This window comes from Homarus americanus, unplaced genomic scaffold (genome assembly GCF_018991925.1).
Source record: "Homarus americanus isolate GMGI-L3 unplaced genomic scaffold, GMGI_Hamer_2.0 scaffold53073, whole genome shotgun sequence".
NCBI lineage: Eukaryota > Metazoa > Arthropoda > Malacostraca > Decapoda > Nephropidae > Homarus > Homarus americanus.
The window spans coordinates 1-12500 of NW_024740381.1; the positions used below are offsets into that span (position 1 = coordinate 1).

Consider the following 12500-nt stretch of genomic DNA (forward strand, 5'->3'; position numbering starts at 1 on the left):
AAGCTTATTACCTGACACTAAGGGAGGAGAGATATAGGGTGAAGGGTGAGAGCAGAGTGATAGTGTCTTTGGTCTAATATATTATGAGGTGAGACCTGTGAACTAAGTTGGCTGCTGGAGGCTGTCACCCGTCACTCACTACTGCAGCAGGTCTCCCTTCGTACGCGAGACGTTGTCACCACCTAAAGGGACCCCGAGTTACTTGTTCAGAAGTAACTTAGCCTCAATTCAAGCATGAGATTGATTAAAAGTAGGGCAGGGAGCGGCGCCCCTGGTCCAGGGGAACGTTAGGGGGACATACCTTGGCAGGGGAGGCAGGGGGGCTGTGCCCCTGGTCCAGGACAGAGCCAGGGGGGCGTCACCGTGCGCCTCACAGCTGAGTGTCGCTGTTCCTCCAACCTTCACCTGTTGACGCTGACTCCTGACGGCGAACCAGGGCGGCTCTGACGCACAAGACGGTGATATTAACATCTTGAGACAAACATTTGTTAGTTTGTTTAGTTTATGTTATAAATATTACTGACTAAACTCTGTTATTGCCAACTGTTGCTCACTGTTATCATTTGTTACTCACCGTCACCCTCTGTTACTCACCGTTACTCTGTTACTCACCGTTACTCTGTTACTCACCGTTAACGCTGAGAGTGACCACCTTGGACAGGCCAGCACCCACACCGTTGTTCGCCTCACACAAGAAGCGACCTTCGTGGCGTCTCTCAGCGCGACTCACAGACAGCGTCCCGTTGTCCCAGCCGGCCACCCCGCCCTCACCTGTGGCCACGCCCACGAACTGTCCTGACACTGTTGGTACGAGGGCGTGGGCGTTATTTACTGCTACTACCACTACTACTTCTACTACTACTACTGGTACTTATTACTTAACCCCTTGAGTACAATGATTTAAACCCTTGAGTACGATGACTTGGCCCCTTGAGTACGATGACTTTGTATTTCTGGGGTAAGGTCATCGTACTCAATGACTTATCGTACTGAAGGTGTTATGCTATCGTCTCCTAAGGGTTAAATCATCGTACTCAAAGGTGTTAAATCATCGTACTCAAAGGGGTTAAATCATCGTACTCAAAGGTGTTAAATCATCGTACTCAAAGGGGTTAAATCATCATTCTCAAGGGGTTAAATCATCATACTCAAAGGGTTAAATCATCATACTCAAGGGGTTAAATCATCATACTCAAAGGGTTAAATCATCATACTCAAGGGGTTAAATCATCATACTCCAGGGGTTAAATCATCATACTCAAGGGGTTAAATCATCATACTCAAAGGGTTAAATCATCATACTCAAGGGGTTAAATCATCATACTCAAAGGGGTTAAATCATCATACTCAAAGGGTTAAATCATCATACTCAAGGGGTTAAATCATCATACTCAAAGGGTTAACACTACATATCAAAGCGAGGCTGAAGTGAATCCCACGATACAGAGAATTACCAAAACAAACATTACTAATTATTGATGAAATGAGGATAGTTTTGGTGATAGTGAATAAATAAGACGATAGGAGGATAGGTGACTGTTGATATGACCTATCCTTCATCCTATAGCTAACTGATGTAGTATAATGATGTATATATGTAGTGTATAATGGTGTAGAGGTGTAGTGTATATTATGTGGTGTATATATATGTAGTTTATATAGAGGAATGTATATAGTGTTACTGTATATAAATGTTCAGTATATCGTTAAATATAGACCTGAAAATATATACTCTATTCATGTGTAATGTTTATATCACTACCGTATACATCTGGAGTGTGTATACATGTTTACATTTTGATAGATAAAGGCATCTATATACATTTTTCCTCCCAGCTCAGGTAAGTGCTTGGTAAACTAGGAAGAGTTAATGAATAATATTAGCATGTATTAAGAAAGTGAGATTAAAACTGGCTTTCAATATCCAGACCTCCGCCCTACCACCTGGAGTTATACCTTGAATCTTCTAGTTATTCCTTAAGTTGGGTTTTGGTAACTTGTGATTGTTTTACTGACTTGACTGATGGTGTTATGAGGGGGTTTTGTGTTTGATTATTTTTAAGATTGTCTGTCTGTCTGTCTGTCTGTCTGTCTTTCTGTCTGTCTGTCTGTCTGTCTGTCTGTCTGTCTGTCTGTCTTTTTCTCCCTATTGTTCTTCTTCAGCCCAACAGATTCTCTCTCTCTCTCTCTGTCTCTCTCTCTCTCTCTTCCATCCTCTCACTGGAGGCTCAACACCTCCCCCTCCCCCACTGGTATGATTCACTGCGTCTTTGAACAATTATTTCCACCATCTATCTCCTGGAGTCTGAGTTATGGCTGCCGTGAAGATGAACTTTCACCATTTTTAAGTTTCGTTTCTCCACTTCTTTCCATTTGGATTGTGTTTATTTATCGTATTTCTCCTTTATTTAGGCCATTTATCGATTTCCTTATTTCAGCTATTTATCGTGCTTCTCCTTTATTTAAAGCCGCTTATCGGCTCTTTATTTGCTTATTTATCGTATTTCTCCTTTATTTGTGTTTATTTATCGTATTTCTCCTTTATTTGTGTTTATTTATCATATTTCTCCTTTATTTGTGTTTATTTATCGTATTTCTCCTTTATTTGTGTTTATTTATCGTATTTCTCCTTTATTTGTGTTTATTTATCGTATTTCTCCTTTATTTGTGTTTAGTTAGTCTCTCTTAATCTCTCTTCAGTAATTGTGTTTATATACCTGTTCTACCTGCACTAATATACGTCATTATAAACATTACCTTAATATAAATACAATATGCTAGTTAAAGGTGCACTAATACACCTTAATACAATATGCTAGTGAAAGGTGCACTAATACACCTTAATACAATATGCTAGTGAAAGGTGCACTAATACACCTTAATACAATATGCTAGTTAAAGGTGCACTAATACACCTTAATACAATATTCTAGTTAAAGGTGCACTAATTAATACACCTTAATACAATATGCTAGTTAAAGGTGCACTAATTAATACACCTTAATGCAATATACCTGTTAAATCTGGGCCTCTATAGACGCCATAATAATTGAGGTTGTTAAGTAGTTCAGTATAACTATTACCTGGTTAACGAGCGCCATTATACCGCACCATAACGATCACAGGTGACACTCATTATTACCCACAGGTGAGACCAGCCTTACACCTGACCCACAAGAGGTGAACAAAAATAATCCACGCGTTTCCGGGTATAGTGTACGTTGATTGGTTCTCTCTTAAACATGACGTCATTATTGGGTTAAATTTGTGTTAGGTTAGATTAGGTTAGGTTAGGTTAGTTTAGTTTAGGTTGAGAAACATTAAATTTCCATAAACCGAGTCATGACCAATCAGAGACTACCTTTACGAAAGAAGAACCAATCACCTCACGCCATACCCGCAAACACGTGTACTCTACCCAAATCGTGGCTGGGATTATTTAAATGAGTTGGAAATAGATTACGCAAATCAGGGTGGAGCAAACCTTAGGCAAATGGCCGCGTAGGGTCGTTATTACTGCCATTGAAGACTTATAATGACCTAATTATTGCAGCAGTGGTATTGACTACAGGTATACAGGGCTACAGTGGATGTGGGAGGGGGGGGAGAGGAGAGAGAGGATGGGAGAGAGAGAGAGAGGGAGGAAGAGTCAGATGGGGAGGTACCACAACAACACAGGTGAACAACACCGGTGAACAACACAGGTGAACAACACAGGTGAACAACACAGTAGACTCACCTGTCTCTTTGCGCCAGGCGACGGTGGGGTTGGGGAAGCCCTTTGCCAGGCAGTGGAGTGCCACGCTGCCTCCAAGAGCCACGCTGGCACTGGTAGGCTCCACCACCCAAGTGGGAGGCACTGTGGGGGGTCAGGCCCAGGGGGGAGGGGGCAACAGGTCAATACCCAGTATGTATTACGTTATCACTATCTAACATATATTGTCACATTATTAAACATTAACAAACTTGGAAGACAAATTACTGGACAATTATTGTTATCATTATTAAACTGTAATGTAAATATATCAAAAGTCTGACCAAAACATCACTTACTCCCAAACATTATTATTGTTAACAAACATGTAATTGAAGATGACACGACCTTTGTTAACACAGGCGGGTTAACAACACACTATAGTTATCAACAACAACAGATTAAGTAAAAGAAGTTGAGGTGGTAGAGTTTGTGTGTGTGTGTGTGTGTGTGTGTGTGTGTGTACTGTATATATGTATGAATATGTAAGTATCTGTGTATGTATGTATGTGTGTGTGTGTGTGTGTGTGTGTGTGTGTAGACGAGTTTTGTGTGTAAAAGGAAAGTAGCAGAGAAGATGTGTCACTCAGGACACATAGTGTGTCAAGTGTCTCTCAGTACCCAGTGTCCGATTTGTCTCACTGGTATCAAGTTTGTCTCACAGTGTCAGGTTGTCTGCCTGGTGTCAGGTTGTCTCACACAGTGTCAGGTTGTCTCACACAGTGTCAGGTTGTCTCACACAGTGTCAGGTTGTCTCACACAGTGTCAGGTTGTCTCACACAGTGTCAGGTTGTCTCACACAGTGTCAGGTTGTCTCACACAGTGTCAGGTTGTCTCACACAGTGTCAGGTTGTCTCACACAGTGTCAGGTTGTCTCACACAGTGTCAGGTTGTCTCACTACTCAGCCTCTGATACACTTCAGCCTCTCAGGGGCGGAGGAAAGTGATCTCAACATCAGGAGGATTTGTTTACATGGTTTGTGACGTCACAGAATCTCACTGATTGATTTGAATGATGACTCATGACGTCGAACGCTCACGCTGATTGGCCGATAAGGGATACATGAAGTAGAAGATTCCTGCTGATAGGCCGAATTGTGGCCAGTGAAATTGAAACTTCAAGATGATTGGCTGCGTAAGTGAGAATTCGACTAATCATGAGGTCTTCTCTGTGATGTAAACAGGACCAACGTCCTGACGAAGAGAACACGTACCACGGCCCCCATCGCCTTCGTCATGAGATATAAGTCAGTCAACATCAACACATTATGTTGGGTCATCGTCAGTGACGCAGCATAGTCGAGGTCATAATTGGGTTGAAGGAAGAGGTGAGGGGACGTGGCAGTCAGGTCATGTGAGGTGAAGGTACAACAAGACCAGTCCTCCAGCTGGTGAGGCCTGCGTCCTCTTGCTCCCCTGCAGTATCCCTCCCTGATAGTTAGTCTGATAGTCGTGCCACAGTGGGCGTGAGACGTGAGCGGTGTCCCTCCCTCTTATGTCTGATAGTCATGCGAGAGTGGGCGTGAGACCGTGGGCGGCCTACCGCTGACGGTCAGACGGGCGGTGGTGGTGATGGTGCGGGCGGCGTTGGTGGCGGCGCAGGTGTAGTTGCCGGAATGGGCAGCCGTGGCACTGTCGATCACCAACATGGAGGTGAAGGGGTCTAGCTGGGAGGTGCGGACGTCGAGTGTGGGGTCGAGGGGGACGCCATCCTTGAGCCAGGACTGGGCCAGGGGCTGGTCCCCCTCCTGCACCAAACAGGTGGCCTGGGCCCTCATCCCTGCCCGGGTCCCCACCGCGAAGCTGAAGGGCGCCAGGCGGGGCGGCACTGCAACACACACACTCACACTCACACACACAGCAGGGAGAGACCTGACATCTGTGAATTACATTGTTGGTACAAGACCACGCACGAGGGTTCGTCTGGCTGCCCCCAGGTGGTGGTAATGGTGCGGGGCAGCCGGAGCCTCGCTACTACACACAGAGGAAAGAAGGCGCTCGACAGCCGAGGTAAAGAAGGACATTAGGATGGGAAGAAGAAGGAAGAGGAGGAAGGAAGAGTCAGCAGGAGGAAGAACAGTCGCGGTAAGTACTGTACAGTAGGTTGGCCACACGTCAAAGGTATTCTCTCTGACAACAACATAAACAAAACAGTCGCGTCAAATTTACTCTGGAAAAAAGTAGAGAGAAGAAGCGTAGGTCTATGTGGGTGGTGGTGGTGACGCCCGTGGTGCAGCTCCGAGGTGTAGGGCGGGCGTGGGCGTACCATTGACGGCGAGGTCGGCGGAGTGGGTGGCCTCGGCCCAGTGGTTGGAGGCCCGGCAGGTGTACTGGCCGGTGTGGAGAGCAGTGAGGCGGTTGATCATGAGAGTGTTAGAGAACTGGTTGATGGTGGACACAGTGACGCCCTCCACCTCCTCGATGGGCCGCCCGTCCTTCTCCCAGGTGAAGGTGATGGGCGGGTCTCCCTTGCTCACTATACACGCCGCCCCCGCCCGCTCCCCAGCCTCTAACTTGTCCTCAAAGTGGAAAGGCTGAACATCCGGGGCCACTGTAACACACCACCATCAGCCCCGCTGTCTGCTGCTGCTGCTGCTGCTGTCTGCCTGTCTGCTGCTGCCTGCCTGTCTGCTGCCTGACTATTGCCTATCTGGTTACTATCTGCCTGCTACTGCTGTCTGCCTTTCTGCTGCCCGATTAATGCTTGTCTGCGGCCTGACTACTTCCTGTCTACTTATTGCCTGTCTGCTTACTGTGTCTCTGCTTACTAGGCATCTGCTGAGTGACCTAACCTATCGGTGAAGGTGTAAATGAGTGACATGAACCTAAGGGCACTTTATGGACAGTATGGCTACAACACACAGTATACTAAATGTGGCTGACACTGTACCCGATCACCTTCATTTCCCCAATTGTAAAGTTAGGTACCCATTTACAGCTGGGTGAACTGAGAGTGCCCCGAGGATCGAACCAGTGAGCTTTAGGACAGGAGGCGAGTGGTTTATTTTCCTTCCTATATAAAAATGACCTAACTTAACTGATTTGGTAGTTGATAATGTGATAATTTCTAATACTTAAGTTTACCCTTAACTTGGTTCCGTTTTCTATTGAATCTTCCATCGCTTAACCTCTTCAGTACTTGAGTGTGATGACTTAACCCCATTAGTGCTTGCGTATGATGACTTAACCCCATTAGTGCTTGAGTATGATGACTTAACCCCATTAGTGCTTGAGTGTGATGACTTAACCCCATTAGTGCTTGAGTATGATGACTTAACCCCATTAGTGCTTGAGTATGATGACTTAACCCCATTAGTGCTTGAGTATGATGACTTAACCCCTTTAGTACAAGGGAGTTACTGTAATGAAAGGATTAAGTTATTGTACTCAATGGTTTAGGATATCATACTGAGAGGGTTAAAACTCTTCTCTTAATAACAAGTAAATATATCGCCTCCTATTTTAATGAAAGAAATTTATTAGACTACAAAGACATAAAAAATATCTCACATAATATAATAGAATAAATAAAATAATAACAACAGAGAGGAAAAAATCATGGCTCAGAAACTCTTTAAGATTCGTAAGTGGAAAAATATTCTCCCTTAAGTGGTAACAGTATCTACGTGGTTCACTTAAGCTATGGCATAAAGACGATAGAATGGTGACGAAATTACTCTGATAATTTTAAACTTTCATTAATTTTTTTTATTATGTTAATAGTTAGAAGTATATGGAGTAATTTTGCTAAAACTTTATTAAATTTGTTTTTTATTTGTTATTTATAGTTTGTTTATATTTTACGTTGATAGAAAGTTATTAATGTTTGTAGCTACACACGGGCTTTATATATACGCCTTTATTTATGGGGGAAACATTTACGTACGAATCTTAGAGAAACGAGATGGTGATGTTTTAATAGTGAATACTGATACAGGTAGCTAAGGGCCACAGGTAGCTGAGGGCCACAGATAGCTGAGGGCCACAGGTAAGGCTAGTACTGTATAATGCCTGAGGCCAACAAGGGCCACAGGTAGTTGAAATTTAGGTAGCTGAGGGCCACAGGTATGGGGCCACAGGTAGCTGAGGGCCTACCAGTGCAGCTGAGGGGCCACAGGTGGCTGAGGGCCTGAGCCAGCTTGAGGGGCCTGGTGGCTGAGGGGCCACCAGGTAGCTGAGGGCACAGGTAAAGGCTAGTACTGTGTAATGCCTGAGGCCTTACCTTGGGCAGGAGACCCCTGGTATCCCCAGGATTTAGTAGCCCCAGGACTCACCCATAAGCAGACAGATGATGGGTGTCCTTCTCTCCCCAGCCCCTCGGACTCCAGGACTCCCCCCCCCCAGGACTCACCCATAACACGGACGGAGAGATCCTGTGTGTCGGTAAGGCCCTGCCTGGTGGAGGCGGTGCAGGAGTACAGGCCGTCGTCAGTTGTGCGAGTCACTTGTTCCACCACAAGAGTCCCGTTGGCGTGAACCCTTTGTCGGTGACTAGTGGGCAGCCTGACACCATCTGTGTACGGTGACACCAGCTGGTTATTGTGTACACACACACACACACACACACACACACACACACACACACACACACACACACACACTAGTGGGCAGCCTGACACCATCTGTGTGCAGTGACACCAGCTGGTTGTGTGTACACACACACACACACACACACACACACACACACACACACACACACACACACACACTTCAACAGAGGATAAACATGTCACTTTATTATTACATTAATTGTCAAAAAGTAACTTAGAAGAACTGTTATAAAATATGAAACTTCAAGCTGTTAATAAAGTGAAAAGTTTGTAAATATTAAACTTATTTGTTTCTAAAATCACTAATTATTTTGTTATTATGTGTTGTTATTTCCAGGTTATATTAAGGATAACTCACCTTTCTTCCAGGTTATGTTATGGATGGGGTAGCCAGACACGGGGCAGCTGACGATGAAGGTCTCCCCCGCCACGGCTGACATCTGCCCCATGGGGCGCACGTGAGGGGGGCCGTACACGTTGAGGCGTGCACGGTGCACCTCGCTGCCTGCGCTGTTCTCCGCCGAGCACGTGTAAGTTCCTCCGTCAGTCACGTGCACCGAGCTGATGTTGACGTGACTGATGACGTCACCGTGTGCTGACACGTACTGCCCTTTAACGTACCTGTAACACCGTGTTATGTTATGACGTAAGTACCTGTAACACCGTGTTATGTTATGACGTAAGTACCTGTAACACCGTGTTATGTTATGACCTAAGTACCTGTAACACCGTGTTATGTTATGACCTAAGTACCTGTAACACCGTGTTATGTTATGACGTAAGTACCTGTAACACCGTGTTATGTTATGACGTAAGTACCTGTAACACCGTGTTATGTTATGACCTAAGTACCTGTAACACCGTGTTATGTTATGACCTAAGTACCTGTAACACCGTGTTATGTTATGACCTAAGTACCTGTAACACCGTGTTATGTTATGACCTAAGTACCTGTAACACCGTGTTATGTTATGACGTAAGTACCTGTAACACCGTGTTATGTTATGACCTAAGTACCTGTAACACCGTGTTATGTTATGACGTAAGTACCTGTAACACCGTGTTATGTTATGACGTAAGTACCTGTAACACCGTGTTATGTTATGACGTAAGTACCTGTAACACCGTGTTATGTTATGACGTAAGTACCTGTAACACCGTGTTACATGTTATGACAATAGTACTAGCAACACCGTGTTATGTTATGACGTAAGTACCTGTAACACAATGTTATGTTATAGCCTAAAGTACCTGTAACACCGTGTTATATTTATGACCTAAGTACCTGTAACACGTGTTATATTATGACCCCTAAGTACCTGTAACACCGTGTTATGTTATGACCTAAGTACCTGTAACACCGTGTTATGTTATGACCTAAGTACCTGTAACACCGTGTTATGTTATGACCTAAGTACCTGTAACACCGTGTTATGTTATGACCTAAGTACCTGTAACACCGTATTATGTTATGACGTAAGTACCTGTAACACCGTGTTATGTTATGACCTAAGTACCTGTAACACCGTGTTATATTATGCTATGACCTGTGGTGTAATGGTCAGCATGCTCGTCTTGCAAGTGAGTGGACTCGGGTTCAACCCCCGGGCAGGGTGAAACTATGGGCAAGTTTCTTTACGCCATTTGCCTCCGTCTACCCAGCAGTAATTGGGAACCTGGATGTTAATCGATTTACGGGTAATGGTTAGCCAGTGCAGTTGGCGAGTTGTCCGGTCTTCCCGGACTATTCCTTGACACTGGGTCATGCAGCTCGTTAACTTAGGGTGTGGTTGTTGTGTTGGCGACAGCTTCTACACCTTAAACACTGGGTCATGCAGCTCGTTAACTCAGGGTGTGGTTGTTGTGTTGGCTACAGCTTCTACACCTTAAACACTGGGTCATGCAGCTCGTTAACTCAGGGTATTGGTTGTTGTGTTGACAGCTTCTACCTTAAACACTGGGTCATGCAGCTCGTTAACTCAGGGTGTGATTTTGTTGTGTTGGCGACAACTTCTACCTTAAACACTGGGTCATACAGCTCGTTAACTCAGGGTGTGGTTGTTGTGTTGGCGACAGCTTCTACACCTTAAACACTGGGTCATACAGCTCGTTAACTCAGGGTGTGGTTGTTGTGTTGGGGACAGCTTCTACACCTTAAACACTGGGTCATACAGCTCGTTAACTTAGGGTGTGATTATAGTGTTGGTGACAGCTTCTACACCTTAAACACTGGGTCATACAGCTCGTTAACTTAGGGTGTAGTTGTTGTGTTGGTGACAGCTTCTACACCTGAAACACTGGGTCATACAGCTCGTTAACTCAGGGAGTGTGGTTGTTGTGTTGGCTACAGCTTCTACACCTTAAACACTGGGTCATGCAGCTCGTTAACTCAGGGTGTGGTTGTTGTGTTGGCGACGGCTTCTACACCTTAAACACTGGGTCATGCAGCTCGATAACTCAGGGTGTGGTTGTTGTGTTGGCGACAGCTTCTACACCTTAAACACTGGGTCACGCAACTCGTTAACTCAGGGTGTGGATGTTGTGTTGGCGACAGCTTCTACACCTTTAAATCACGCCTGGCCCTAGGGCAGGCCATCCTAGTTACACGAGGGGCAACCATTATTATTATTATAACACAAGGAACTACTGTGACGTCGGCCAGGAGGTGTTTTAATGTCTTCCTGATCTTCTTCCTCTCCCTCACCTCTCCTTCATCATTATCTCCTCCTCCTCCTCTTCCCGTCCCTCCTCCCGCTGCCTCAACATGACTAGTTGTGCAAGGTTGTCAACAAGTTTCTGTGTCTTTGGTCTTAGTTGGTACGTGTGTGTGTACGTGTGTGTGTACGTGTGTGTGTACGCGTGTGTGTGTGTACGTGTGTGTGTGTGTGTGTGATACTCTCCTCAACACATCTAAGGGAGTACGAACACAATTCTCGAATACGTGATAAATCCTCGAACCACCTCACCCCCTCCAGCTGCCGTTAAGGGGACATAAATCTCCCCCATTAAGCTTCAAGGCAATCAGTCCACCCATTTATGACCAATTACGTGAGATAATGACAGCGAGCTGCTTCATTATAGTCTGTGAAGTATTATTATTATTATATTTCCACATACATATAACAACCTTGTGTTTATTCTTTGTATAAATAACAAGAAAATCATAAAAGTCTGGAGTTTCTCACACACAAAAAAATTCGTCGAAAATAACCTTACATAGAGAGGGGGTCGGAGCTGCACCAATGGCGAGGCTCGACATAATCACGTGATCACTGAATGTAAACAATGATCCACCAATCATCTCCCAGCACCTTTTATGCCCCGCCCATTAAAGCGTTACCCCTCTACTGAAAATCAGGAATTAGGTATTTTTATCCATATTCCTGGGTCATATTCGCCTCTAATATGGTGGAGCAGTGTGGGTGTGAACTCCTAATTACCAGACTCTTGTTGTTTCGTGTCCTTGTGGATAGATTACATGATAATTTAAGCAATGTATTATGTTCTCTCTCTCTCTCTCTCTCTCTCTCTCTCTCTCTCTCACGCCAACTCGAATATATCAAATGTTCTGCGTTGAACACTGAGAAATTTCGCATGAAGAACAGAATATCGTATGTTCTTCTGTGCAGTGAGATTACCGTCAGAACAGAACACGTAGAACAAGAGGAAGAACAAAGATGATCAATGATTCAGAGGATGAGACGTGGGGCTCAGAAGAACATGAAGAACAGACCATGAAGAACAAGTCAGATCACTGAATATAGAACACACAGATATCTCTTATGGTGTTCATAGCTTCAGTTATTCACATCACGGAGAATACCATGAAGAACAAGAAGAACAAATATTCATAAAATGAAGTGAAGAACCAGCACACTAGAGAACAAAATATGAATAACAAAAACAACATGAAATAGAATAATCATATTTAAAAAAACAAACACTAACCATAACAGAACAAAGAACAAAGAACAAACACAACAGCACCTAATAACATAACTCACTTAACCACTTAAAAATCCTACCCCTCCACCCTAGAAGAACACTTAACCTAGAAGAACAGAGAACAGAAATGAAGAACAGGAAGAACAAGAGGATTAAGTATTCAGTGCAGGAGGTAAGGGCCCACAGCACACACCATCAATAACAGGCGGTGTGGTCGTTGGGAAGCGGTGGGGGCTATCTGCTTCTACTCA

General features: G+C 44.5%; 1 protein-coding gene across 1 annotated transcript in view; it reads right to left on the reverse strand.

The window, feature by feature from the left end:
- Window positions 1–228: 228 nt before the first annotated feature.
- The window catches only part of LOC121875422 (Down syndrome cell adhesion molecule-like protein Dscam2), a 63339-nt gene continuing 51067 nt past the window's right edge, over window positions 229–12500 (reverse strand). Inside the window, exons 10-15 of the mRNA XM_042379979.1 lie at window positions 8663–8925; window positions 8106–8267; window positions 6021–6305; window positions 3740–3859; window positions 631–801; window positions 229–443 (exon numbers count right to left, since the gene is read on the reverse strand). Coding sequence (XP_042235913.1) covers window positions 229–443; window positions 631–801; window positions 3740–3859; window positions 6021–6305; window positions 8106–8267; window positions 8663–8925 — 1216 coding nt within the window. The remainder of the gene's footprint in view (window positions 444–630; window positions 802–3739; window positions 3860–6020; window positions 6306–8105; window positions 8268–8662; window positions 8926–12500) is intronic.